This window comes from Cydia strobilella, chromosome 1 (genome assembly GCF_947568885.1).
Source record: "Cydia strobilella chromosome 1, ilCydStro3.1, whole genome shotgun sequence".
Taxonomy (NCBI): Eukaryota; Metazoa; Arthropoda; class Insecta; order Lepidoptera; family Tortricidae; genus Cydia; species Cydia strobilella.
Window position 1 is genome coordinate 34,045,219 of NC_086041.1, and position 27,652 is coordinate 34,072,870.

At 43.9% G+C, this 27,652-nt stretch overlaps 4 protein-coding genes across 6 annotated transcripts in view; 2 read left to right on the forward strand and 2 right to left on the reverse strand.

Moving 5' to 3' along the window:
• Positions 1-18,516, forward strand: part of LOC134745352 (multidrug resistance-associated protein 1) — a 118,590-nt gene extending 100,074 nt beyond the window's left edge. Inside the window, exons 24-26 of the mRNA XM_063679379.1 lie at positions 4,018-4,232; positions 5,119-5,285; positions 12,832-18,516. Coding sequence (XP_063535449.1) covers positions 4,018-4,232; positions 5,119-5,285; positions 12,832-13,026 — 577 coding nt within the window. The 3' untranslated portion in view covers positions 13,027-18,516. The remainder of the gene's footprint in view (positions 1-4,017; positions 4,233-5,118; positions 5,286-12,831) is intronic.
• The window catches only part of LOC134745124 (magnetosome-associated protein MamJ-like), a 298,423-nt gene that overhangs the window by 210,879 nt on the left and 59,892 nt on the right, over positions 1-27,652 (reverse strand). For 2 of the 3 annotated variants that reach the window (XM_063679091.1, XM_063679101.1), the window contains exon 8: positions 24,465-26,868. In XM_063679091.1, the coding sequence (XP_063535161.1) occupies positions 26,842-26,868 (27 nt within the window). In that variant the 3' untranslated portion in view covers positions 24,465-26,841. Of the gene's footprint in view, positions 1-24,464; positions 26,869-27,652 lie in introns of those variants that run through there. The other variant, XR_010128136.1, reaches the window with a different exon arrangement.
• The window catches only part of LOC134745302 (male-enhanced antigen 1), a 182,407-nt gene that overhangs the window by 57,532 nt on the left and 97,223 nt on the right, over positions 1-27,652 (reverse strand). The window lies entirely within an intron of this gene.
• On the forward strand, positions 19,251-19,989 carry LOC134744823 (uncharacterized). Its single transcript, XM_063678737.1, has 2 exons — positions 19,251-19,403; positions 19,530-19,989. The coding sequence occupies exons 1-2, from the start codon at positions 19,359-19,361 to the stop codon at positions 19,977-19,979; spliced, it is 495 nt and encodes a 164-aa protein (XP_063534807.1). The 5' UTR covers positions 19,251-19,358; the 3' UTR covers positions 19,980-19,989.

The window sequence follows — 27,652 nt, forward strand, 5'->3', positions numbered from 1 at the left end:
GCGCTGCGCGGCGTCACCTGCGCCGTGGCGCCCAGAGACAAGCTCGGCATAGTGGGCAGGACGGGCGCCGGCAAGTCCACGCTCACGCTGGGGCTGTTCAGGTACTGGAGACAGCTGGAGGGGCTCACGCTCGGGTACCGCGCCGGCGAGCCCGCGCTGCGCGGCGTCACCTGCGCCGTGGCGCCCAGAGACAAGCTCGGCATAGTGGGCAGGACGGGCGCCGGCAAGTCCACGCTCACGCTGGGGCTGTTCAGGTACTGGAGACAGCTGGAGGGGCTCACGCTCGGGTACCGCGCCGGCGAGCCCGCGCTGCGCGGCGTCACCTGCGCCGTGGCGCCCAGAGACAAGCTCGGCATAGTGGGCAGGACGGGCGCCGGCAAGTCCACGCTCACGCTGGGGCTGTTCAGGTACTGGAGACAGCTGGAGGGGCTCACGCTCGGGTACCGCGCCAGCGAGCCCGCGCTGCGCGGCGTCACCTGCGCCGTGGCGCCCAGAGACAAGCTCGGCATAGTGGGCAGGACGGGCGCCGGCAAGTCCACGCTCACGCTGGGGCTGTTCAGGTACTGGAGACAGCTGGAGGGGCTCACGCTCGGGTACCGCGCCGGCGAGCCCGCGCTGCGCGGCGTCACCTGCGCCGTGGCGCCCAGAGACAAGCTCGGCATAGTGGGCAGGACGGGCGCCGGCAAGTCCACGCTCACGCTGGGGCTGTTCAGGTACTGGAGACAGCTGGAGGGGCTCACGCTCGGGTACCGCGCCGGCGAGCCCGCGCTGCGCGGCGTCACCTGCGCCGTGGCGCCCAGAGACAAGCTCGGCATAGTGGGCAGGACGGGCGCCGGCAAGTCCACGCTCACGCTGGGGCTGTTCAGGTACTGGAGACAGCTGGAGGGGCTCACGCTCGGGTACCGCGACGGCGAGCCCGCGCTGCGCGGCGTCACCTGCGCCGTGGCGCCCAGAGACAAGCTCGGCATAGTGGGCAGGACGGGCGCCGGCAAGTCCACGCTCACGCTGGGGCTGTTCAGGTACTGGAGACAGCTGGAGGGGCTCACGCTCGGGTACCGCGCCGGCGAGCCCGCGCTGCGCGGCGTCACCTGCGCCGTGGCGCCCAGAGACAAGCTCGGCATAGTGGGCAGGACGGGCGCCGGCAAGTCCACGCTCACGCTGGGGCTGTTCAGGTACTGGAGACAGCTGGAGGGGCTCACGCTCGGGTACCGCGCCGGCGAGCCCGCGCTGCGCGGCGTCACCTGCGCCGTGGCGCCCAGAGACAAGCTCGGCATAGTGGGCAGGACGGGCGCCGGCAAGTCCACGCTCACGCTGGGGCTGTTCAGGTACTGGAGACAGCTGGAGGGGCTCACGCTCGGGTACCGCGCCGGCGAGCCCGCGCTGCGCGGCGTCACCTGCGCCGTGGCGCCCAGAGACAAGCTCGGCATAGTGGGCAGGACGGGCGCCGGCAAGTCCACGCTCACGCTGGGGCTGTTCAGGTACTGGAGACAGCTGGAGGGGCTCACGCTCGGGTACCGCGCCGGCGAGCCCGCGCTGCGCGGCGTCACCTGCGCCGTGGCGCCCAGAGACAAGCTCGGCATAGTGGGCAGGACGGGCGCCGGCAAGTCCACGCTCACGCTGGGGCTGTTCAGGTACTGGAGACAGCTGGAGGGGCTCACGCTCGGGTACCGCGACGGCGAGCCCGCGCTGCGCGGCGTCACCTGCGCCGTGGCGCCCAGAGACAAGCTCGGCATAGTGGGCAGGACGGGCGCCGGCAAGTCCACGCTCACGCTGGGGCTGTTCAGGTACTGGAGACAGCTGGAGGGGCTCACGCTCGGGTACCGCGCCGGCGAGCCCGCGCTGCGCCGCGTCACCTGCGCCGTGGCGCCCAGAGACAAGCTCGGCATAGTGGGCAGGACGGGCGCCGGCAAGTCCACGCTCACGCTGGGGCTGTTCAGGTACTGGAGACAGCTGGAGGGGCTCACGCTCGGGTACCGCGACGGCGAGCCCGCGCTGCGCGGCGTCACCTGCGCCGTGGCGCCTAGAGACAAGCTCGGCATAGTGGGCAGGACGGGCGCCGGCAAGTCCACGCTCACGCTGGGGCTGTTCAGGTACTGGAGACAGCTGGAGGGGCTCACGCTCGGGTACCGCGCCGGCGAGCCCGCGCTGCGCGGCGTCACCTGCGCCGTGGCGCCCAGAGACAAGCTCGGCATAGTGGGCAGGACGGGCGCCGGCAAGTCCACGCTCACGCTGGGGCTGTTCAGGTACTGGAGACAGCTGGAGGGGCTCACGCTCGGGTACCGCGCCGGCGAGCCCGCGCTGCGCGGCGTCACCTGCGCCGTGGCGCCCAGAGACAAGCTCGGCATAGTGGGCAGGACGGGCGCCGGCAAGTCCACGCTCACGCTGGGGCTGTTCAGGTACTGGAGACAGCTGGAGGGGCTCACGCTCGGGTACCGCGCCGGCGAGCCCGCGCTGCGCGGCGTCACCTGCGCCGTGGCGCCCAGAGACAAGCTCGGCATAGTGGGCAGGACGGGCGCCGGCAAGTCCACGCTCACGCTGGGGCTGTTCAGGTACTGGAGACAGCTGGAGGGGCTCACGCTCGGGTACCGCGCCGGCGAGCCCGCGCTGCGCGGCGTCACCTGCGCCGTGGCGCCCAGAGACAAGCTCGGCATAGTGGGCAGGACGGGCGCCGGCAAGTCCACGCTCACGCTGGGGCTGTTCAGGTACTGGAGACAGCTGGAGGGGCTCACGCTCGGGTACCGCGCCGGCGAGCCCGCGCTGCGCGGCGTCACCTGCGCCGTGGCGCCCAGAGACAAGCTCGGCATAGTGGGCAGGACGGGCGCCGGCAAGTCCACGCTCACGCTGGGGCTGTTCAGGTACTGGAGACAGCTGGAGGGGCTCACGCTCGGGTACCGCGCCGGCGAGCCCGCGCTGCGCGGCGTCACCTGCGCCGTGGCGCCCAGAGACAAGCTCGGCATAGTGGGCAGGACGGGCGCCGGCAAGTCCACGCTCACGCTGGGGCTGTTCAGGTACTGGAGACAGCTGGAGGGGCTCACGCTCGGGTACCGCGCCGGCGAGCCCGCGCTGCGCGGCGTCACCTGCGCCGTGGCGCCCAGAGACAAGCTCGGCATAGTGGGCAGGACGGGCGCCGGCAAGTCCACGCTCACGCTGGGGCTGTTCAGGTACTGGAGACAGCTGGAGGGGCTCACGCTCGGGTACCGCGCCGGCGAGCCCGCGCTGCGCGGCGTCACCTGCGCCGTGGCGCCCAGAGACAAGCTCGGCATAGTGGGCAGGACGGGCGCCGGCAAGTCCACGCTCACGCTGGGGCTGTTCAGGTACTCTACCGGCTCATTGCAGGAAATATATCAGGGGAACACCGAGAACTCCCTGCAGGAGAACAGAGATCGGATAACGATCAAAGGTCAAAGTCTCTTAAAAGCAAACCTCAGGACCGTAGGCCCGACGATACGCGTCAAGGTCTGTAAGGCCGAACTCCGCCTAGGACCGAAAACGCATCCCAGTAGAAGTGCTACCGCTGCACGAGGAGAGAGATCTGATAACTCATCTATATGGTGTCTTAACAATATATATATTTGTTTGAAAGAGAGGCAAACACTAACTTATAATTTGTAGCTTGATGATGGTGATCATGTATGTTAGAAGTTTGCAACCATGTAAATTATGGTTGTACCTTGTTTTGCAGAAAATTGTTTCATAGAATGTAATTTTTCGCAGAATGTTAATTTCATAGAAAACATATTTCTTTCTACTTTTCTGTTAGACCTAATGGGTTCTACACAATGACCTTTTAGCTGTACTGTACCTAAAGCGAAACATTACATTCTATGAAACAGTTTTCTGTGAAAGAAGCGGGCACCGTAAATTATACAAAACAGTTTGATTTGACAAGAAATCTGGTGTTGCCATGTAATAAGATTTCCAACTAATTTGATTTATATTCTTTCACAGAATGTTAACTTAAATTCTCGGTCGTTCGTCACAAAGAAATAAAAAGAAAAATACATTTATTCCTTACAGAATCGTAGAAGCCATGAGCGGCCGGATCCTAATCGACGGTATCGACATCTCCACCATCGGGCTGCACCAGCTCCGCTCGCGCATCACCATCATCCCGCAGGACCCCGTGCTGTTCTCGGGCACGCTGCGGATGAACCTGGACCCCTTCGACGCCTACTCCGACGACGACATATGGCGGTCGCTGGAGCACGCGCATCTCAAGAACTTCGTGCAGGGTTTGTACTTTAATACGATGATAATGGACTAGAATACAGATCATGTGATAAGAAAACACAGCAACTCGAGCTACATAATTGTAGTATGTATAACGGGTTTCTATTGTTTCCCATATAGTTTAAAGTCATAATGTATTGTTTGTCCTCATTTTCGTTAGTCATAATTTGTTTTTTTTTCAGAAACATGTAACTTTTCAGGATTGCCATAAAACAAACCTAACCTATCTCTAGGATAACCTGAGGAAAATCCTGAAAAGTAGGCTGTTTCAGAATTATGACTAATGATAATATGACAATCATTACATTATGACTTTCAATAATTATGTCAAACAAAGGGACCCCATGTATAACAGTGACATAAGACAGAATATCGCCTTTTAGACATTACATGGCGACCCTGCCGGCTTAGCGACTGCAGGGCAATAAATAAACTTAACTATATCTGTAGGATGCGTGGATCGGAATGAAGGGCTGAAAGAGTGAGTGAGAGAACGAACTGCAGAATGAACGATGTGTAAATGAGAGAGTGTGATGCTGAGTGTTAGTGCGTGCGAAAGAGATGGCAAAACGCTATCGGCAGATTTAAAAATGGTAACTAGATTAGAGGATTCTTGTTCGGAGCGCTAAGAAAAGACGTGCCGTTGTGTCAATTGTTTTGTTTGCCAATTTCTTTTAATAGTAAATATATCCAGTAAAATTCGCAGTGAGTTTCTTTCAAAATCCACTTCCTACATGTATTTTATATCCCAGATTCTTAAATGATGATATAGTGAGTGATGGTAAAAAGTCCCTCTACATATCACAGTGTCATATTTAGGACAAAATACTATAGTTTTTTATACCAAAATTGGTTTAGCAGAGTATAAATGACTGTTTTTGCGTACAGGTCTATCGGCAGGCCTGCGACACGAGATAGCCGAGGGCGGTGAGAACCTCTCCGTGGGCCAGCGGCAACTGGTCTGCCTGGCGCGAGCTTTGCTGCGTAAAACGCCGCTCCTGGTCCTGGATGAGGCCACCGCGGCCGTGGATCTTGAGACCGACGAGCTTATACAGGTGAGTTGGAGGTAGAGGTGGTATAGGTGAGGCACTCTCCGTGGGCAATAATGATATTTCGGAGTCGCCACCAGAGAGCAACGATGCCCCAATGCCGGCTGTAGCACGTGGTTAGTGGGGCGTAGCGGAAATATATGGAGGAATGGTTCTTGTCATCTGCCTGTAGCGGAGAACCTTGCTCATGATTTTCTGTGAATCTCTCACCAGTGGCTCCAAGTAACTGTTGTACACGCAGTGGCCACGCCCTGGTAAACCACGTTGGCACGTGGGCAAAACCTGGTTGAGGGGGGACCAGTGATCTGATCACATCATGGTCTTTAAGCGGGCACCTCCCGCTATGTGTAAAAAGTCTGGTTTGGTTGGAAAGGCGAGCCACAGCTGATAAGCAATCGGTTTCGGCGGACCCTGCAAGCCAGCAAAGCTTTGCCGAAAGCTTAGGGCGACGTTAGAGGTCAAAAGTTAACGTCGGTCAGAGGCTGCATCCGGACCCTTTTCTGGTCGTAACGGTCTCCCGTTCCACCGGGTACAGAGGGGCGAGGAAGAGTGAGTGCTCCTGTGTCTGCGCGCACACTTGAGCACTGTAATATGTCCTGCGTAACTGACTGGTACTGGTTAACGGACTCCGAGTTGTGTTAAAGTCCTGTGGCGATGGGCAAAGGCAGAGAGGTTCAGTTGTAGTGCCAACTGGGCTTTGGCTGATGCCTGCACACAGGCGGCTCAGAGAGAGTGGTCGCTTCTGTGTTGCACTGGGTTAACAACACAGACTCGGCAGCACTCTGGGTGACGAAGCAGCCCTATTTAGGGAGGCACTGCTTCCCCCGCTCAGCCGGGGAAGGGGCTAGAAAAGGTGTCCCAAACAAATGCTTAACCCAACCCTAAACAGAGGCAGCAACCGCGGTTGCTTCTGCACTAATAAAATCGCGGTCGAAAGAAAGCAAATAAAAAACAAAAGACCTCCAGAACTAGGGATATGACATTTGGTGCATGGAATGTACGCACGCTCCTTGACCGCGAGGGCAACATTTGCCCCGAGCGTAAGACTGCCATTGTTGCTCGTGAGCTCGGACGTTATGGTGTGGACATCGCTGCACTTAGTGAGACGCACCTGGCTGACGAGGGTGAGCTGGTTGAGCACGGTGGTGGGTACACTTTCTTTTGGAAGGGTACTCCAGCTTCCGAGCCGCGTCGTTCAGGCGTCGGTTTTGCAATTAGAAACTCTATCGCTAATAAGCTGGAAGAGTGCCCAATGCACACCTCCGATCGTGTTACTTCCTTGCGCCTTGGGCTTGACAATAACAACTATCTCACGATAATTAGTGCGTATGCGCCAACGATGGACCGAGAGGACGACGTTAAGGACAAGTTCTACGAGGAAGTCGCTAGCCTCCTCTCTAGGATTCGTCCTAGAGAGCAGATACTTATATTTGGCGACTTCAACGCGAGAGTTGGGCGTGACTTCGAGGCTTGGCCAAGTGTCTTGGGAAGGCACGGTGTTGGTAACATGAATAGCAATGGTCAGCTGTTGTTATCTCTTTGTGCTCAATTCCAACTAGCTATTACCAACACCATGTTTAGGCTTCAAGCCAAATACAAGACCACCTGGATGCATCCGAGGTCTAAACATTGGCACCTCATTGACTACGCTATCGTTAGGCAACAACACCTCTCTCAAGTGCGTATAACGCGTGTGATGCGAGGAGCTCATTGCTGGAGTGATCATAGGCTCGTAGTGACCAAGATTCGCCTGCGTCTCCGGCCTCCTCGTAGGAAAGAAGGAGCCAAATCTTACCGCTTGGATGTAAATAAACTAGAACGCCTACCAATTCGAAAGACCTTCATCCAAGCGGTGAATGACATAATTCGAGAATCGAATTTAATGACTGGTGACTCTCTGGCCCATTGGCAAGCGCTGTCGTCAAACCTCGTTGATATTGCCTCAGAAATACTTGGTATAAAGCGTAGCAGGCGCGAGGATTGGTTTGACGACAATGACGATGCCTTGACAGATGCAGTCAGAAACCACCGACAGATCCTGCGCCAAGGTCGAGACGCGGAAACCATCAAACGCAGTAGTGCGGCGCTGCGAAAAGTAGTTCGCGAAGTAAAGGACAAGTGGTGGAAGGACAAGGCCGCACGCATTCAATGGTTCTCAGATACCAACCAGCTGTCTGAGTTTTACGAGGAAGTGCGTAAGCTTGTCGGATCGGTTACTCGCAGCAGTGTTCCGCTAAAAACTGAAGACGGATCGAAGTTGCTGACCAGCAAGCAAGACGTCTTGAATCGGTGGGGAGAGCACTTCAAGATCCTGCTTAATGTCGATCGTGCTGCAGATATGCAGTACATAAATTCATTAGCGCCGCTCCCTATCGTTTCAAAGCTTGATGAGCCATTGACCCTGAAAGAGGTTGTCACTGCAATACAACAGCAGAAAAATAGAAAGGCTGTGGGCATCGACAACTTACCTGGAGAACTGCTCAAATATGGGGGACAGGAGTTGCATGAGACTCTCTGGATATTATTTAAGCAGATGTGGGAGCAGGAACGAGTTCCTAGTGAATTTCGGGTATCCCGCATCAGTTCCTTATACAAAAACAAAGGCGACCGATCAGACTGCAACTCCTACAGGGGCATCTCTCTCCTAACTTCTCCGGGTAAAGTCTTTGCTCGCATATTGCTGAATCGCCTTTTACCTTTGTCAGAAGACATATTGCCTGAGACACAATTTGGCTTCCGACCTACCCGAGGCACCTGCGAAGCCATCTTCTCTATCCGTCAGCTTCAAGAGAAGAGCAGAGAACAAGGTCAGCCACTATTTCTTTGCTTTGTTGACCTTGAGAAAGCTTTTGACAGCGTGCCTCGTGAAGCCTTGTGGAAGGTGCTAGCGAAACGGGGGTGCACGGCTAAGTTTGTCAGGCTCATTAGACTTCTGCACGACGGCATGCAATGCTGTGCCAGCGTAAGGGGCGAAAATTCTAAATACTTTGGTGTCACTTGTGGCGTCAAGCAAGGATGCGTTTTGGCACCAACTCTTTTCGCAATTTACTTTGCTGTTGTCGTCAGAGATGCCTTACAAACGTTAGCGGACGGCATCCGTATTCGTTTTCGCACTGATGGCAGTGTGTTTAATCTAGCACGACTAAAGGCGCGCACGAAAGTATCTCAAGCTACTATTACGGAGATAATGTACGCAGACGACCTTTGCTTTGTGGCGGATTCTCCAGATAGCCTACAAACGCTTATGACGAGCCTCAATGAGTCCTGTCAGCGCTTCGGCCTTAAAATCAGTGTCAAGAAAACCGAAATCATGGGGTTGGAGACACTAGCGCCCGTTGACGTCAGGCTCGGCGACGACTCTCTTAAGCAAGTAGACAGATTCAGATATCTGGGGAGCACAATAACATCCAAGTGCCACCTTGACGAAGAAATTAACAGCAGAATCGGAGCGGCTGCCGCTGCCTTCGGCAAACTGCACGTCAAGGTGTTCCGGTCACATGACATTAAGCTCCAGACAAAGGTATCTGTGTACATGGCAATAATTCTGCCCAATCTCCTGTATGCCTCTGAAACGTGGTGTCTCTACCGAAAACACATTCGTGCATTGGATAGGTTTCACCTTAAATGCCTGCGTGACATTATGCACATCTCTTGGTCAGATCGTGTCAGGAACACCGAGGTTCTACGTCGTGCTAATGTCAGCGGCATTGAAGCCTATCTAATGCGGCGACAGCTGCGATGGTGTGGTCATGTCTCCCGTATGTCTAATGCCAGAGTTGCTAAGCGCATCTTCTACTCAGAGTTGCAAAGTGGGAAGCGGAAACAGGGCGGCCAACTTCTGCGCTACAAAGATGTGCTGAAGCGACACATGCGGAGATGTGACATTGAACCATCGCACTGGGAGACTTCGGCACAAGATCGGCCGAAGTGGAGGCATACAGTGAGTTCAAAAGTGCAAGCCTTTGAAGAACAGAGGGGATTCGAACTCGACGCGAAGCGTGACCAGTTAAAGGCCCGACCACCTGCGGTCATAAACTATAATTTTGTCGGAGGGGTGCTGACCTGCGGTGAGTGTGGTCGTACATTTACCGCGAAAATAGGCTACGTCAGCCACCTGAGAGCTCACGATCGTCGCTCTCACTAACCAGAAAAACCCAGTCGCCGAGGCCGAAACCGGCCAGGACAGGATGATGATGATGACAATACAGTCTGGTAAAAAAGAGTAGAAATTAAGAGCCCTTATTCCCTGGAGCGTTCATCGATTTCACGAAATAACACTCAATAGATGGCGTTGACGCGCGGTACGCGAGCGCCGGCAACTATAACGCGTTTTGAACGCAGAGAAGAATAATCTTGATCGTTGTCGATTTCAATAGCAAGTAACATTATTTTTATTGTTATAGCCACTCTTTTATTTTATTTTATATGCATAGTAGTAGTAATTTCAGTTTATTATGTTAAGAAAATATACATACTTGTACCCAGAGATGACCAGGGTGCCTAGCCAAGATGCCAACCGTTTAGGTACTTATAGTTTACATTAAAACCAAATCTGCAGCTGGCCTCTGAAATGGGTAATAGAAACGCGATCCGTATGTCTTTCGCTTTCCAAATGACCAAGGTGCCTAGCCAAGATGCCAACCGTTTACGCTCCGTAGCAAACGAAACGTAACTGTCTCTGTCGCACTAATATTGAAGAGTGATAGAGAGAGATAACGCTATTGTTCGCTTCGGAACGAACGACTGGAATCTTGGCTAGGAACTCGGGTTTAGTACCTACAGTTTACGTTAAAACTTAAAACCACTTAAAACCAAATCTGTAGCTGGCCACTGAAATGGGTAATAGAAACGCGTTCCGTATGTGTTTTGCTTTCCAGATAATCAGAGTACCTAGCCAAGATGCCAGTCGTTCGTTCCGTAGCGAACGATAGGGTAATCTCTCTCTATCACTCTTCCATATTAGTGCGACAGAGACGGTTGCGTTTCGTTCGCTACGGAGCGTAAACAGTTGGCATCTTGGCTAGGCACCCTGGTCATCTGCAAAGCGAAACACATACGGAACGCGTTTCTATTACCCATTACAGTGGCCAGCTATAGATTTGGTTTTAATGTAAACTATAGGTACCTAAACCTGGGTGCCTAGCCAAGATGCCAGTCGTTCGTTCCGTAGCGAATGATAGGGTAATCTCTCTCTCTGTCACTCTTACATATTAATGCGACAGAGACAGTTGCGTTTCGTTCGCTACGGAGCGTAATCGGTTGGCATCTTGGCTGGACACCCTGGCCATCTGGAAAGGGAAAGACATACGGAACGCGTTTCTACTACCCATTCAGAGGCCAGCTACAGATTTGGTTTTAATGTAGACTATAGGTATCTAAACGGTTGGCATTTTGGCTAGGCACCCTGGTTATCTGGAAAGCGAAATACATAAGGAACGCGTGTCTACTACCCATTTTAGAGGCCAGCTACAGATTTGGTTTTAATGTAAATTATATTATAGATACCTAAACGGTTGGCATCTTGCCTAGGCACCTTGGTCATCTGGAAAGGGAAAGACATACGGAACCCGTTTCTACTACCCATTCACAGGCCAGCTACAGATTTAGTTTTAATGTAAACTATAGGTACCTAAACGGTTGGCATCTTGGCTAGGCACCCTGGTCATCTAGAAAGCGAAATACACAAGGAACGCATTTCTACGACCCATTTTAGAGGCCAGCTGCAGATTTGGTTTTAATGTAAATTATATTCTAGGTACCTAAACGGTTGGCATCTTGGCTAGGCACCTTGGTCATCTGGAAAGGGAAAGATATACGGAACCCGTTTCTACTACCCATTCAGAGGCCAGCTACAGATTTGGTTTTAATGTAAACTATAGGTACCTAAACGGTTGGCATCTTGGCTAGGCACCCTGAACAAACCCGATCACCTAGGCGAAAAAATTTAATATTTGTGCTATAAAATGTACCTATGATCACATTGATCACCTAAGGATCAAGATTTTTTAATCGCAGTATACACCACTTCTCGGAACTAGCTCGCTGGTTACGAACAAAGCAAACGCCTGACGATCGAGCGCAGGTCCGTCCCCTAAGCGCGCCCGGCGGAGACTGAGCGCGCAGCGTCCGTGCAGCGTGATTTATACGTCTTTTAAAAATATTTAAATTTACGGGAAAATAGGTCCTATAGTTATGATTATTTTTTTATGGGTTCACATTAAGTTAGAGTTTGCTATAATATTATTTTGAGGGCAAAATATAAGTACAATTTGCGATAAAAAAATATAATGCGACCTTGTTTTCACCGAAAAAATGAAGAAAACTCGGAAGGTATTTTATCATTTTTTAAAATGAATCTTTGATTTTAAATCATTTCAGCCCCTCGTTCAAGATATGGTGAATTGAATTGTAATCATTCATGTACCAAATGATTCTTGTTTACTGCAAAATTGGCAACCGAAACGACACTTCGCACTGCAAATTTTGAAAAATACTCCCAGGAAAACTCATTTATTTTAGGTTTAAAAAGAGAAAATGAAAACTTTAACCATTTCAGCCGCTAGTTTAGGAAATGATTATTTAAGAACGTTAACAGTTTTTGAATAAATACTAATAGTTACGTTGTAATGTTGAATGAAAAAGGAAGCATTTTGCAAAATACGCTCGTTTGTAGGAATAAGGCCTCTTAAAAAGTGGTAACACTGTAGTGTCGTTCTTTCAAATCAATCTAAGAAAAATGGGACGATACTACAGTGTTGCCAGTTTTTAATTTCCACTCTTTTTCGCCAGACTGTAGTATGTGTGTAGATAAAATAGTGTACGTAACTGTACATAATTAGGCATTAAAACACTCGTGTGGTCCATTTAAGAAACTCGCTACGTTCGTTTCTTAAACTGACACCTAATTTAATACCTTTCATTATGTAGCAGTCACATAAATTACTATTACAGCACATATGGTGCTACTTTCTCGCACTAGTGCGTAAAAAGCACTTTTCGTGCATATATGTCCAAAGTTTAAAGGGCCATAATTATGTACTGTAAAACGTTGTACGATACACGTGCGAATAGGTAATTCGCAACTCGTATCGATTTAAAACACTCCCTTCGGTCGTGTTTTGGTAAGCAACACCAACGGTGGGCCAACACCGAAATCGCGAAAAAAAATTTGGCTGTTTCATACATTTTGGCTGGTCCATTTTTTATGGGAGGGTAATTTTTTTTTCGCGATTTGGTGGTTGTCCCCATAGTAAAAGTTGCTCAGTATAATAAAAACTTTATTTATTAAGTACAAGAAAAACTTTTATTAATGAAGCGCATATTTTCTGTTGCCGCTATAACAACAAATATTAAAAAGTACGGAACCCTCGGTGGGCGAGTCCGACTCGCACTGTCCGGTTTTTATAAGTTACGTTTTTGCCCGGAAACTTATTATTGTGATGTATAAATCAAAAGGTACCACATTGTCGCTTACCAAGGACGAAATTGGATGGTATCAAGCGACAATGTGGTACCTATTGAAAACGACATATTTTCGTAATGTTTTACTCAGAAAACGATCCGATCCGAGTTCGCCGGGTGCACCGTGCTGACGATAGCGCACCGCCTCAACACGATCATGGACTCGACGCGTGTCATGGTGCTGGACAAGGGGCAGCTCGTGGAGTACGCGGCGCCCGACCAGCTGCTGCAGGACAGGAACTCCGTCTTCTACGGCATGGCCAAGGACGCCGGCCTAGTCAGTTAAGAGCTTACACTATCTTAATTTGTGTCGTTTTCAAGCAAAAGGTACCACATTGTCGCTTGCCATAAGGACGCTCTGGCAGGTTTTTCGTATAAAGATACAAGTAATTTTCGTCCTAATGGTAAGCGAAATTTGGTACCTTTTGATTGAAAACGTCGCATTTAGTGACTAACAAGAGGGATGACGCTATACGTGAGGAACGATAGGATGTATCTTATCGCGTCTCGCGTATAGCGGCGTCCCTCTTGTTAGTCACTAAATTTAGCAAAGTGTAATTAAGCCCTTTAGGCCACGCAACTGTGAAGTGTGAAGCCTCCTCCACACTCGGCGCGAAGCCGCGAACGCGAGTGTGGAGTCTAGTTCGCTAATCAGCGAAATCGACTCCACACTTGCGTTCGCGGCTTCGCGCCGCATAGTCTGGAGCGGGCTTGAAACTAACTATTCAACCTAGTTCAAAAAGTCCCCTTTCTATACGGCCACATCTCAAAATGTATGATTATTGGAGATTCAATCTTAGTTAAAAATGATAAAATTAAGTTTCATTTAAAAATGTTGGTGGCTACTTGCCAAATTGCAGGCACGATGTATCTTTGAGATATTATTACTATATTCAAGCCATTTCTAACTATTACTTACGTATAAAACCCGCACAGAAAACCAGTATTTTGCGCCATGAGTTGATGTTGTTTTGACAACAAAGCATAATAGCGGAGCGAAGCGGACCTAAACGCGTAATCGCCATGAATTTTTACGGCGCTTACGACGTTTTGGTCCCGTGGTACAGGTTGTTATTGTGACTTGGTGATTTGGTATGTTTTCTATAGTAATAATAACTTAATGAATTGAAATGAAGAAACGTTGATTTAAATTAGTTAAAGTAATCATATTTCACAAAAAATATTGAAATCGATCTCTAATGATATGATTCTCCACTTAAGTTTGTGCTTGCCCTTTGGGCCAAAGCGCTCTTAACAAAGACGTGTACACTTGTACAGTTTATCCTTGGGTTTAAGGTTAATCCTAGCGTAGTATTATCATCACAAGAAATGCAATGTACCTAAAGATCTAAATAGATCTCAATGCCCCAGCAAAGCAATACACGGTGCTATTTGTTGCTCGTCTACGGTATTTATTAGTGGTATCATCGCCCACACTCTTAACTGTCCATCGGACCTTACGCCTTTTGTAATAATGGATGGATGGATGGTTGCTGTTTGTACCTGCGTTACATTACAGTATCTTGTCGGATACGATCCAGAGCCGGATTTAGAGGTCTGAAGGCCCTCGGGGCAAATTTTTCCGAAGTCCCCGATTGTGGAGGCCCCTCTTTTATGGAGGCCCTAAATCCGGCCCTGATACTATCCCAAGTGCCAGGTCGGAGTGCATCTTAGTGCTTAGGGAAGATATTTTTGGTTGTCGCGATAATGATCCAGTGAACAATAGTTCGAAAATCAATGTGGTTACAATTTTTGCCAGTGATATTATAGTATGAATATTCGTATAGCGCGTGAAACCGTACTGATCTAAATATTTTGAAATATGTCTCACGATAGTTTAATTTCGAGTATACAGTTCCCTCCAACGATTACTAAGTTGCACGACGATTTGGTTAAAAAGTGACGTTCCACGGATAAACGTTCCTTATTATGGCACTTACGTCGCGTAGTATTGGAGCGTCTTTAATAACGGCGTAAGCGCCGACCGTCATAAGGTACCTTTACCCGTGAAACGTCACAAATTATTAAAATTAATTAATTTATAATAATATGGATTACTCTGGTGCAAAGGGTTATTAAACAAATATATAACTGTAATATACTTTTACGTGACCCTTTTCGCCGGGGATGGGCAATTTCGGTTCTTTTATGATACTTACGAAGCCTTAAACTGAAATTGTAAATATGTATAAGTACTTAAACTAAGTACTTAACACTTAATTTCATTTTTATTCGTGACATCTTAAAACATTTACGTTTTACAGTAATTTTATATTAAATTTAATGAACATGAGGTTTTGATTATGATTTTAGAACTTGTTATTAAGTATGTGTTACTACATTTTCCTCCCTCACTGCCTTCTAAATTGAGAATGTTAGGTTTTTTTATGAAATTGTCTCGAATTTGTTATTTCCTAGTTAATAATATTATATAAATAAAACAAAAAAAGATCCTCAGATCATTGTTGTATGGTAATGGTAATCTATGTTATTTTTTATATTCATAATACTTGATTATCTAAAAGACATTTATGTTTTAATATTTATAATATTGCAATATATAATTAGTGAGGCAATATTACAATTTACAAATTGTGATTTTGGATACTTAATATAAATATTCTTAATTTCATACCGTCACAATACATGTATGTACTTAAATTGTTTTAAAGCACAGTGCTTTGAACAAATTATTATTACAATACTAACAAAGAAAATAAACAGAGACACTGTACAATTAGCTCCATGCGTGAATTTATTTTTATTTTTGGATTCATAATTTATATCGTTGGAACACCGGAAATGATAAAAATACTTTTGTAAACCTTAACATTATTTTATTAAAAAATATTTAAAATGTTGAAAATTTTTGAGCGGTTGAAACGCTCATAATTTTTGGCGCGAATTCGACAGAGCGTGATGACGTCACACGTTGGGCGGCCCAACTGACGTTTGCTACTAATGACACTAATCTGTCGAACGCGTGACGTCACGTGGCGTTTCGAGCGTTTCGCTCGCTAGCTTTTCGCGGGCAAATTTTTGTACTTTTTATTTATAATTTTAAGTAATTAAATGGTAATTTTAAAACGGAAATGCATTTGTAACATGATATAACGGTAACAAACATCCGAATAAAACATATTTCGTTCAAATATAAACTTCATGCATGAGGCTAATTAGGCATTTGTTATGTACCCAATTTCATTTTAACTTTATTGTAACTTGTTCGCAGATATACGTATTGTAAAATTTGTATAAAAATGTAGTAAATAACTTGTTGTTATATGTTAATGGTCCTTTGTAATATGCAGAAGGTTCAAAATAATATAGGCCATGCCATGGTAAGCAATACCTCAGAGAGAAAAATAAATGCATTTATGGATAATAGTACTAAGCAGATATTTGCAACCAGTGAATAAATATTTTATATATGTATCTAGTAGAGCCTCCAGGTATATGTATGTAATGTCAAGAAATTTAATTTCAGTACCATTGTACGGTCGAGAAATTTAATTTCAGTACCATTTCGTACCTTGCCAGTGACAATAGTATGAGGTCCCTAGCGGCTTTCATGTCACTGTGGCAAGGTACGAAATGGTACTGAAATAAATTCTTTGACGGTTCCTACAGTCGGAAACTTAGTTACACCACAGACAACTAGACTAGACAAGGCAAGAAAAGTGAGAATTAGTGGCGATTTATGAGAATTGTTCCTTAGACGAATAAAAATATCGGACATCACAGAAAATAGGTAACCGCTATGGGGGGTGGCCGACGTTAAGACAAGACAGGTGCCAAAGTGTGGCAAAGTCATCATTGATATCAGATTTCTATGAAAATATGTGACGATCCACGGGTAAAGATACCTTATGGCGGTTGGCGTCACGTAGCACCGCATTAGTACTGGAGCGTCGTTAATAATAGCGTAAGCGCCATAATTAGGTATCTTTATCCGTGGAACGGCACATGCAGTTTATAATGTCACCCCGTCACTTTGTTCTGTTAACTGCAAAGTTAGCGTAGACGGCCTGTAGAGCCGCGATTCGATTACCTTATATTATGCAAACATGTGTGTCGTTCTCAAGTAAAAGGTGCCACAAGGACGCTCTTACAGGTTATTCCTATAAATGTACGCAAATTTCACCCTTTTGGTAAGCGACAATGTGGTACATTTTACTTGAGAACGACACATTTCATTGGTATTAATTCTAAATGTACAGTTACATGTAGTACAGTCGCCATCAGATATATCGGATTGACCGAGGTGCTCACAAATATCTGAACACGCCTGTATTGTCAAGGCGTTGGAGTGCGTGTTCAGATATTTTTGAGTACCTTGGCCGCTCCGATATATCTGATAGCTACTGTACTTAGAACTTTTAGCAAAAAGGTACTTTAACGTATTTAATTCTCGTCAGTCGAGTTGTCTGTGATTAAGGCCAGAACACACCAGCTACGTGTGCATAAATGTGAACGTGCGTGTGCGCTAAAATGTTTGAACCGCGCACGCACACGTAACGCAAGCAGTGTGCCGTCTCTCATAAGAATCTGCACGCTGCGTCAGACAAATGTGCACGCAATCATATTAAATGTATGAAACCGATATGCGTCACGACACAACACAACACGACACGACACGTCAAATGTGGACCGGGCTTTACAATGCGCTCGTTCACGTGTACGCACACGCACCCGGTGTGCACACTTACAGGCCTGTATCCTCGACTATGGATGGTATAGAAAGGATGCCAATCTCTTATGGCAGAATTGTTGCAAAAGTGACCGCTTTCAGCTTTAAGTAATAGTTCCTAATCTCTCCCGTGGCGCTAGTTAAGCTCTGGGACATGAGTATAACATGAACCATATAAGGCAACAAATAACCCGACCAAATTACGTAGTTTGTTTTTGGTAGTATTTCGGTGTATGGTGGCGCCGCCTAATTACTGTTTTTTGATGGACACTTTTCATACATAGAGATTTGGCTCCTTTATATAGTCTCCATGTCCTCGACCATCATAGTTCCAAGTGCGTGGAACAGAAATACAACAGTATTGTATATAATAGTTTGTAAGGAGATATATCTTGCACGGCATTTTAATAAATCACAATAGATACAGTGATTTCATTATTAGTGGTATAACTATGTGTACTTGGCCTTTGTAATTCATAAGTAGATACTTAAATTGCATTCGAGAATGATATTTTTATAAAATAACTAGATATCTTCTTGCTATATAATATTCTACAATATTAAATTCACTTTTAAATAAGTACTTACCTATTTGTATTTGTTTGAAGGCATTTATAAACTATTGCTAAACTGCCAACTATGAAACTATACTAATTGAAGTGCCAGTTTTAGTTCATGGTATACAATATATTGCCTTGTTATTGCAAAAAAAAACTTACTTTAAAATATTATGATCATATCCAAAACAGCTTATAACGTAACCTTAAATGATACAGGTGTATAGATGTACTCAATTAACTTGCCTTCTTAATTTTAAGTGTGTTTTTCATGTTTCACTGAAGTATTTTGCGTCACTTTGGTACCAGAGGACGCCTTTTTGAACGTTTTGTAGATTTAGTTCCATACTTACCTATTGTTAGTTTGGTTTTCATGTTGAATGCACAGAAAAGTAGGTACACAAATATTTAAATGTTTTTATTAAGTGACGTGGCATTTTTATAAAACTGAATTTATGATTATTGTTGTAATTATTAATTTCTATCGAATTACAGTGGTTCCCTTTATAATAAAATTATTTGTAATAAATTCTGTGTTTTGTTTACTAAGTAGGTACCTCTACAGTTCAACAAACATGTTTGAACGGCGGGCCTCTGAAATTCCTGTCCTACCCTCCTAAACTGTAGTCCCTTTACTTACCTGCTGGGAATGGAAACATGGTGATTATGGTCCAATACCAATAACCCTCAATTTACGATACGCAGTGACCCCACAAGGCCTCATTGTCACGAGCGCTTTTTCAACGCGCGTTGAAAAAGCGTTGGAATGACACAAATGGAAACGTGTATTTATTCACGCGGTAGCGTTTTTTATAAAGTGTTGTTGGATTTTCAACTCCACCCTCGCCTCGCCTTGGTCCTTAAATCGAATTTACAGTCTGGCAAAAAAGAGTAGAAATGAAAAAGTGGCAACACTGTTTTCTTAGATTGATTTGAAAGAGACGACACTACAGTGTTGCCACTTTTAATTTCTACTCTTTTTTGCCATACTGTAGCGTGCGGGCAGATTCAAGCGCTTTTTAACGCGCGTTGAAAAAGCGCTCGTGAGTAGGGTCACTAAGCGCACTTGTTCCAACTGACTGTTTTGAACAGAAAATTACAGCTAAGGCTCCATTTGGTTATATCCTCCAAGGGTGAATAGGTACGGGGCTTCAATAAAATTGCTAAGATTTGATGCGCTTTTAAAACGCTCTCAAATAACATTACCTATGGTATAAACAGTTGGCTTTATTTCAGTTCTGCCAAAGTTGACAATGACATTGTTTGTTTTTTTAGGTTACATTTTTTAATTGTACTAATGTACTATCTTATCAGTCCAGTGTTCATTCAACATTATTATTTAAATTTAAAGCAATTCATCAGAGTAAAACTATGGAATCCTTGTTTGCTACAGAGCCTTTGAATGACTTTAAATCGGTACGTATTCACAGATTACTTCAGAGGCGAAATGTCTAGTGTCCGTAATGTTTTTGTTTACAAGCGATTTAATATTCCTACGACTTAAATAGGCAGTAAGCTAAAATTATTTTTCATTTCGTTCAGGTGTCACAAGAAATGTTCGATCACTTATGTGGGAATAACGAAAACGTAACAACTATCAACAACTCTACCATTACAGCGGCTACACAAGAGATAAAACAATTAATAATAGAATGTAATTTTGATCTGGACGAAGTTGCAGCTGTGATCAAAACAAAATCGTGGGACCAAGATAAAATCGTGCACTTCTTAACCATGTTACAAGGAAGAAGAATAGATTTGTTGTATGCGTTACTCATACACAATAACAGCCGTCATGGAGAATCTCTAACAAACTTCAACTGGGTATTGAAGTTAGTGCTCGGCAGCAGTGAACTAAACTCATTGAGGTATCCACTAGTGCAGTTGATGCTACATACAGAAACACCTCAAGGCAACAAGGGGCAGAGAATGTATGAGTTAAATAAAGAAACACTGTCTAAGTTTATTAATATATTAGAGAATATAGAATAAAGTTAAGCAGTTCAATTTTCTGTGTTACTTGATTCACCTCACTCATTGTGCAGCATGCTGCATAGACACAAGATTAAAATTGTCTCATAGTAGCCATGTAGTTTTGCAGCTGGGTGTACAAAACGGTTGAGTTCCCATACTAGTCCAATGCAGATTGGGAACTATAACACAAACCTTGTATGTATATCTTCACCTAGTACAAGCTTTGCTTAGTTTGGGGCTAGGTTGATCTGTGTAAGATTGTCCCCAAGTATTTATTTATTTATTTTCATAAGTATGTATTCAGGTTTCCTCACAATGTTTAGCTGTTATAAATAAATAAAATAAATAAATAAATAAATAAAGCCTTTATTACTGACTTATTTTTAACAATAAAAAAACATCTTTATATATATATTTCACTTATTCTAATTTGTGTTTCTGACATCCGGGACGTTTTCATTGTCAGTCTGCCCTTTGGCAAAGGCCTCCCCTAGAATTTGCCATAACTCCCTGTTCATGGCTTTCCTTCTCCATAATGGTCCAGCTATTCCTCTAATTTCGTCCTCCCATCTTTTCTTTTGTCTTCCTTTTCTCCTTTTCCCATCACGGGGGTACCAGACAGTGATATCTTTGGACCATTTGTCTTTCCGGCTACGAATCGTGTGCCCAATCCATTTCCATTTTAATTTCTTTACTGTATATGTGACATCAACTACTCCTGTTAATTTTCTGATATGTGTTAGTTTAACTTTGTCTTTCAGTTTGATGTTCAGCATACTTCTCTCCATTCTATTTTGGCACACTTTCAGAGCTTTCCTTTGTTTTTCCGTTAGGGCCCACGTTTGGCACCCGTACGTAAGGCATGGCAATATACACGTATTAAAAACCTTTTTTTTATCTTCCATAGTGAATTTTGGGTTCTTCATTATTTCTTTAAGCGACCAGTACCTTTTCCACGAGTTACTTATTCTTGTATCTATTTCCTTTTGGATTTGATCTTCTGGTGAAATTATTTGTCCTAAGTATGTGTATTGATCTACATATTCTATTGTGTTGTTGTTAAGTTGTATAGGTTTTTGTAATCCATTAGTCATTAATTTGGTCTTTCCAGAGTTCATTGTGAGGCCCACTTGTTCACTTGCCTCTGCTAACTGCTGAACCATAACTTGTAGGATTTCTGGTGTTTCACTCAATAGAATCAAGTCATCTGCAAATCTCAAGTGGTTTAGTTTTTCACCATTTATGTTTAAACCATAAGCATCCCAGTCCAACTTCCTAAATATGTGCTCCAACACAGCCGAGAACAACTTGGGCGAAAGTGGGTCTCCTTGTCTGACGCCTTTCTTTATGTTGAATTCCTTTCCTACCATTTCTGTTTTTATCTTAGCTGTGGAGTTCTTATAAATTTCTTTAATTATCCTTATGTATTTTGGTGAAACACCTTGACATCTCAGGGCTTCCCAAATGTGCTTATGTTTTAGGGAATCGAAGGCTTTATTATAATCTATGTACGCCAAATAGTATGTCTTGCCATATTCATTGCTTTTCTCTATAGTTTGCCTAATGGTATGAATATGGTCAATGGTAGAGTAGTCGCTTCGAAATCCCGCCTGCTCTTTCGGTTGGTTCTCTTCTAGTGTGTTGCCGATTCTGTTAAGGATAATCTTCGAGAATACTTTATACAGATTAGACGTTAAACATATTGGTCTGTAATTATTTATATCATCTTTGTCACCTTTTTTGTGAAGCAGTACAATTGTTGATGTTGACCACTGTTTAGGTATTATCTCCTTTTCTAGAAATTCATTAAATATGCTCGTTATGATTTTAGCGATGGCCTCTAAACTTCCTTTAATGATTTCATTCAGTATATTATCTTCGCCTGGGGCTTTGCAATTTTTCTGGGACAGGATTGCTTTTTCTACTTCACTTACTAATATAACCGGGATTATTCCTTCTTCTTTTGAGAAGCCTTGTCGCTCATCGTTGCTTTCTGTGTCATTGTATAGGTCTTTATAAAATTGTGTTGCTCGTTCAGTAATGTGACTTCTATTTGTTATTCTTTTCCCTGTTGCCTGGCTTTTAATATTAGGTATCCACGGAGTGGTTTCTCTCAGCTCTTTCAGGGCTTTTTTGATTCCTCCGGTTTTTTCTACATGATGTTGGATTATTCTCCTTCTTAGTTCTTTCCTATGATTTCGAATTTTTCCAGATATTTGTTTGCTAATTTCCTGTAATTTCTTGTTTTCTAAGAGTAATTTTCTGTCTTCAATTAGTTTTCTTGCTTCCTTTCCTATTTTATCCTTTTGTGTTTTCGAGCAAATAATTTTTTCCGATATGTTTTTGAGCTCTTCCTCTACTAAATTATATTTTTGCTGGGTATCCATTGAGTTGTTTATTTTTGAAGAGAGGTTTTCTTTTAATGTGGTGAGTAGTTCCTCTGGCAGTGGCATAGGAATTAGGTTTGGTCTCTTGTTCTTCTTAATATGTTTTCGATTGTTTTTAGGTTGCTCTTTATAGATTTTACTTCTTACCATGCGGTGGTTGGTATTAAAATTTAGTTGGTTGATTGTATCAACGTCGGCAACGTGTTGAGGTTTGTTTGTAAGTATGAAATCTATTTCATTTCTAACTTCTCCATTAGGAGATATCCACGTCCATTTTTTATTTTTAGATTTTTTGAAGAAGCTATTCATTATTTTAAGATTATTTGCTTGAGCTAGGTCTACTAGTCGTTGTCCATTGTTGTTTCTCTTTCCTGTGCCAAAGAGCCCAAGCACGTTCCCATCACTTACTCTTCTTTCTCCTATCCTATGTTTAGCTGTTAGTGCTGATCAAAGATAGATATAACTCCGTAATAGATGGATACAGTCTAAGGAAAAAACGTGCATCGAAAATCAAGAAAATTTGATTCTCGTTCAGAGGGCGCTACTAGTTTTGGCCTACAGTCGTATAGATGGCGTTGACGGTTTCGTTTGTTACTTAACAATTTTAACGCATATCAGTGAAAGAACATGGGTCAAAATCATAAAAATAATTAATGCAAATAAAAAAAATCATTTATCTATATTTAAATACATTCTATCGTATTTTTATAAATCTTCATTTTTAGTTTTATAGTGTGTCGACAGATGGCAGTGAATTTACTGGGGTTACAAAATTTACTATGACAGTACCGCTCTAGTATAAGTTACTCTATGGTGCTGATTGAATGGAAAATAAATAAAATGAAATGTTTTCCTTTGCAAAAAAACAAATGGTGTCCACTGCCTCCACTGGGAGCAAAGAAACAAATCATCACAAAACAGTTGTAACTCAAAAATAGAACAAGATGTTTAACCTTTTGGACGCCAACAACCGATTATACTTACCGTAGCTTCAATGCCAAAGACCGATTAATTGGTCATAGCCCACAGAACAACATAGACCTACGTGCATATGCCTAAAGTTCAACTTCAGTTTTGTCACTTCGGTGACGTGGCATCTAGATGTTATGCTAATTACAGTACAGTATCATATTCATATTTATTTATTTTGTATCAATCATACATTGTCAGTGTTACAATTAGGTACATAGGTATGGAAGATGGATGTCAAAATATAAATACATTATTACAAGGAAAAATACAAGAATAAAATTTTAAGAATGTCATTAAACAAAATTAAAAGTAATAGGTAATAGTAATCGTCGATCAATCCTTTGATGCCATGATCATGTTTGTACCTACTCCCTTACTGTCTTAGAATAAGATATTTGTATTATAGGTTAAGCTTGTATTCAAAACCAAATAAACTATTTCTACGTAAAGATCTGGTTTTTAACTGTGCTTTAATATTATACATATAATTCTGGCTAACTGGACTAACAACTAAATAGTAGATTGTGTCACAAGGGAGCAAAATGGCATATTTACGGCAAGGGCGTATGTACATTGGATCCAGAATGAAGCGAAGGATTCTATAATTGAATCCTGAGCGTAGAGAGGAATACTAAAATAGAATCCTGAGCGTAGTGAGGGATTCAAGTTGGTAACGCCCAAGGTGGAAATAATTTTGCTACCATGTGACACATACTGCCTTTCACATCAACTATGAGGAAATTATTATGTTTCAAAATATTATTTAACCTAAAAAATTGTATGTAAAAAAGAAATAAAATCGTGTCCTTGAACAGAAAATTGCGACTTTGATCCCTCCTAGCAGGCAAAAAAAGTGCTTCTTTTATCCGTCCTAGCGGGGAAGAAAAAGCCCTTTTTCAAATAGGTGATGTGAAAAAATTGTTGATGCACTTAGGGCCGGTTGCACCAAACCGTCTGTCACCATTTTACCGTTCGTAAGGTTTATTGTATGGAAAGTTTCATAGTTCTCTGTTGCTTGACGTTAATCAGTCTGTTAATTGTGGTTGGTGCAACTGGCCCTTAGTAAGTAGGTATGCATGGAACCGAACAAGGAAATATGCAACAGGAGTACTATATGGGTAAATAGGGTAAAACAAAAAATATATTTTCTGGTTTTATTGTTTATTGATTAGAGACATTCACACATCAACATTTAAGTTTAATAAAAATTGGAATATCATAATTATCATACAAGTCGCACATTGCCATTATGAGCAAACAATATTTTGAGTTTATAATGATATATTATTAAAATGTAAATATTTCAATAGCTGACACAATTTGACTTGCAATATCAATTCATTAGCATTTAGCATACAAGTTGAAGGAACAAGTTGTTACTGATCAAAACTTGCTATCGTCTCGCACGTTCCTAAAATAACATTATACAAGCATTAATATAAATTATAAAGAAAAAATATATTATGAATGTATAATATATAAACAATTCCATTAGAGTAAACGTCACGAAGGATGAGGGACGGACGCCGCAAGCTACTAGTATAGTATAATATGGGGAGGCCGCAGTGGGCAGCGGTTGGATATGGAATGTCTCACACATTTACTGCTAATATCCTGGCTCTCCTCGTGCAATCGTCACTTCAATTTTGTAAAAAATGTACAAAATTACAAAAATGATTATGAAACCATATGACAAATGGACGCCGTTGCTATTGATAAATCCAATAGTATATTAATTCTATATAGGTATGAGGTGGAAACCGATATTCTAGAATAGAAGCAGCACTAAGTATTGCACTGCTTTCACTAACTTACATTAATCGACTTCTATTACACATACTAATCTAAATATTACAGTAATATAATTGTGTATGTCTGTATATGCATAAAAATTGTATAGTTTAATCAAAACTTTGGCCACTGAATATCAAGATTAAAATTTTCAAAAATTTGGCAGCCAATAGGCCGTTTGTGGATGAAGTCTGTGTGACCGTTAATTTAGCTTCAGGTATAACAAGTCGAGTACTGATAACGACGCGCCTCACTCCTCACTAACCTATCTTATCATTCCCCACTTCATTACAGAGAGCTCATCATCAAACTAAATTTATACATGAGTTACCAAAATTACCACACTAATGATATAATAAATCAAATTAATTTCGACTTCATTATTTAACAATGTACACTGAATTTATACTCTCGACACGCAATTAACAGTTTTTAAAAATAAGTTTAATGAAAAAATCATTTATTCGTATATACATAATAGTAAACCTTTCGAGCTTGCGTTATATTTATAGATGATACTTGTATCATTTTATAGGTATAAAATGTAAAGTGGTTCGTTAGATGAAAACCCTTGTTAAAGATGAGTGTTGTTTTCGAACTAAATAGCCACAATAGCTGAGATCCGACATCTCGCGCGCGCGAGACGTCACCTGCGTGCTGTTGCTGACTGCGCTGTCTGCGGTGTGAGCATTTTTCTTGACATGCTAGTTCAGCGGCGGTAGTATGGTCACGTTTGTATCGCCTGTCACGTTCTATCGAGTATATAAGTGCGAAAGTGACACATGACACGACAGGCGATAAAAACGCGACCATGGTACAAACTTAAGAGATAACCGTAGCAGTGTCAGTTTATTCTGTTTCTTAAATAGTCACAAATGTAGTAGTAATATTAGATCGGTTATTACAAATTTTTGGGATACCAAAAAGCCGCTCTTTGCCGACCTCTGCTAATTTGCTAGTAGCTGCTACACCATTCCATGATCGGAAGTTAATTTCGATGTTAAAGCTTGACGAGGTATTCGTAGTTTTAATTCACCCGGTTAGTAAAATTGAGCAATTGGAATGTGGCAATAGTGCAGCACGACAGTCCGAGTGGCACGTTAACTACCGTACTTTAATTTACCGCCATTATTTTTGCTTTAAATTATACTACAATATAAGTAAACCGCAGACCGGAAAAGTACAATACTAGTATTTAAAAGGTGATACACATTAGCTTAACGGCTTTTAGTTATCAATGATATAAAAAAAGTTTCAGATCTAATTTTAAACTAAATTAAAGTACCTATAGAAGGTCGGTTACACGTTTCGCCTCGTCCACCTCCAGAGGTCTGACGGGCGGCACTCGTACGAGTACCTTCAACACGGAGCAACAACTCTAAGACAACACCATCGATTCTGTTCGTGGCCGTCGCTTCCACGTGAGTACGCCGCGAAAGCCGCGACACATAACTTATACCCCTGTAATAATGGCACCAACTTATCGCACCGTATACTGCCTACATAACTTTGTTACCGTATATAATTATAAAACTCGATCCTAGCGAATAAAATGTATATTTTTTTTTAATTCAGAAGCAAAGCACGCTAAACTTATACTATAATATTCTATACGAAAGGTCACATTTAAAACCGAACGTGAAACGAGCGAACTTAGTTCGACACTCTTTACCACGAAATGGGAATAAATTAAAGGCTTGTTTCTTTTCTGGGCACGTCCCCTCGCCGCTCTAGTCCGCCACCGCCACCGCGCTCTCCTGCAACAACACCACAGCCTTAGTGACGCCGACACACACACACACACACAACACAAGGGAGTTCAATCATGAGCCGTCCTCAAGTCCATTCAAAGAAAAAAAACCCATTAGAAACAGCTCAGACAGAGAGTGGTCTGGAGTTCCGAGTTATAATCTCCATTCTCTAACCAATGGGGTTGGCCGATCGAAATAATCAGCAGATGGCGCCAGCATAGCTTGCCCTATCAATCCCTAGAATGAGGGCTAACGCGTATGAATTCGCCGCTAGGGGCGCTAGTGTAGATGGTGGTCTTTTCCATCGTTCTAAATGTCAAATGTCACTTGTCACTTCAATGACTGACAGCTGTTCTTTAGTCTATTGGACCACCATCAACAGAGGCGCCAACTGGTGAGCAAAAAAACGATAGCCCTCATTGTGTCAAATTTTTGTTTTTTTAATGCCCTGGATGCCAGCCCATTAAGCCAAATCTCATATAAAAAGGGGCAAGCTATGATGGCGCCATTCTGCAAACCTTTGACAGTTGCCAACCCCATTCAGTCAGTTTTTACAACTTCAGACATCGCGGTGAACGCGGCGTTCTCTATCACGGCGGCAAAAGAACTAGAACGCGGAGTTCCCCTTTAACCGCCTTCTGTGTGCGTTATCGTCTTATCGTAAAGAAGAACTCCAGACCGCTCTCTGTCTGCGCGGGCTCTTAGGGCTGGCCTTGGTATGTTCCCAATTCCCCCCCGGACACATCTTTGTTAAAAAGTTCTCTCGTTTTGTACGCATAATAAAATTTAG

Coding starts and splice junctions, on each gene's coding strand:
- LOC134744823 (XM_063678737.1), top strand. CDS start 19,359: ATGGAATCCTTGTTTGCTACAGAGCCTTTGAATGACTTTAAATCG. Junction 19,404..19,529: donor CTTTGAATGACTTTAAATCG/GTACGTATTCAC, acceptor CATTTCGTTCAG/GTGTCACAAGAAATGTTCGA.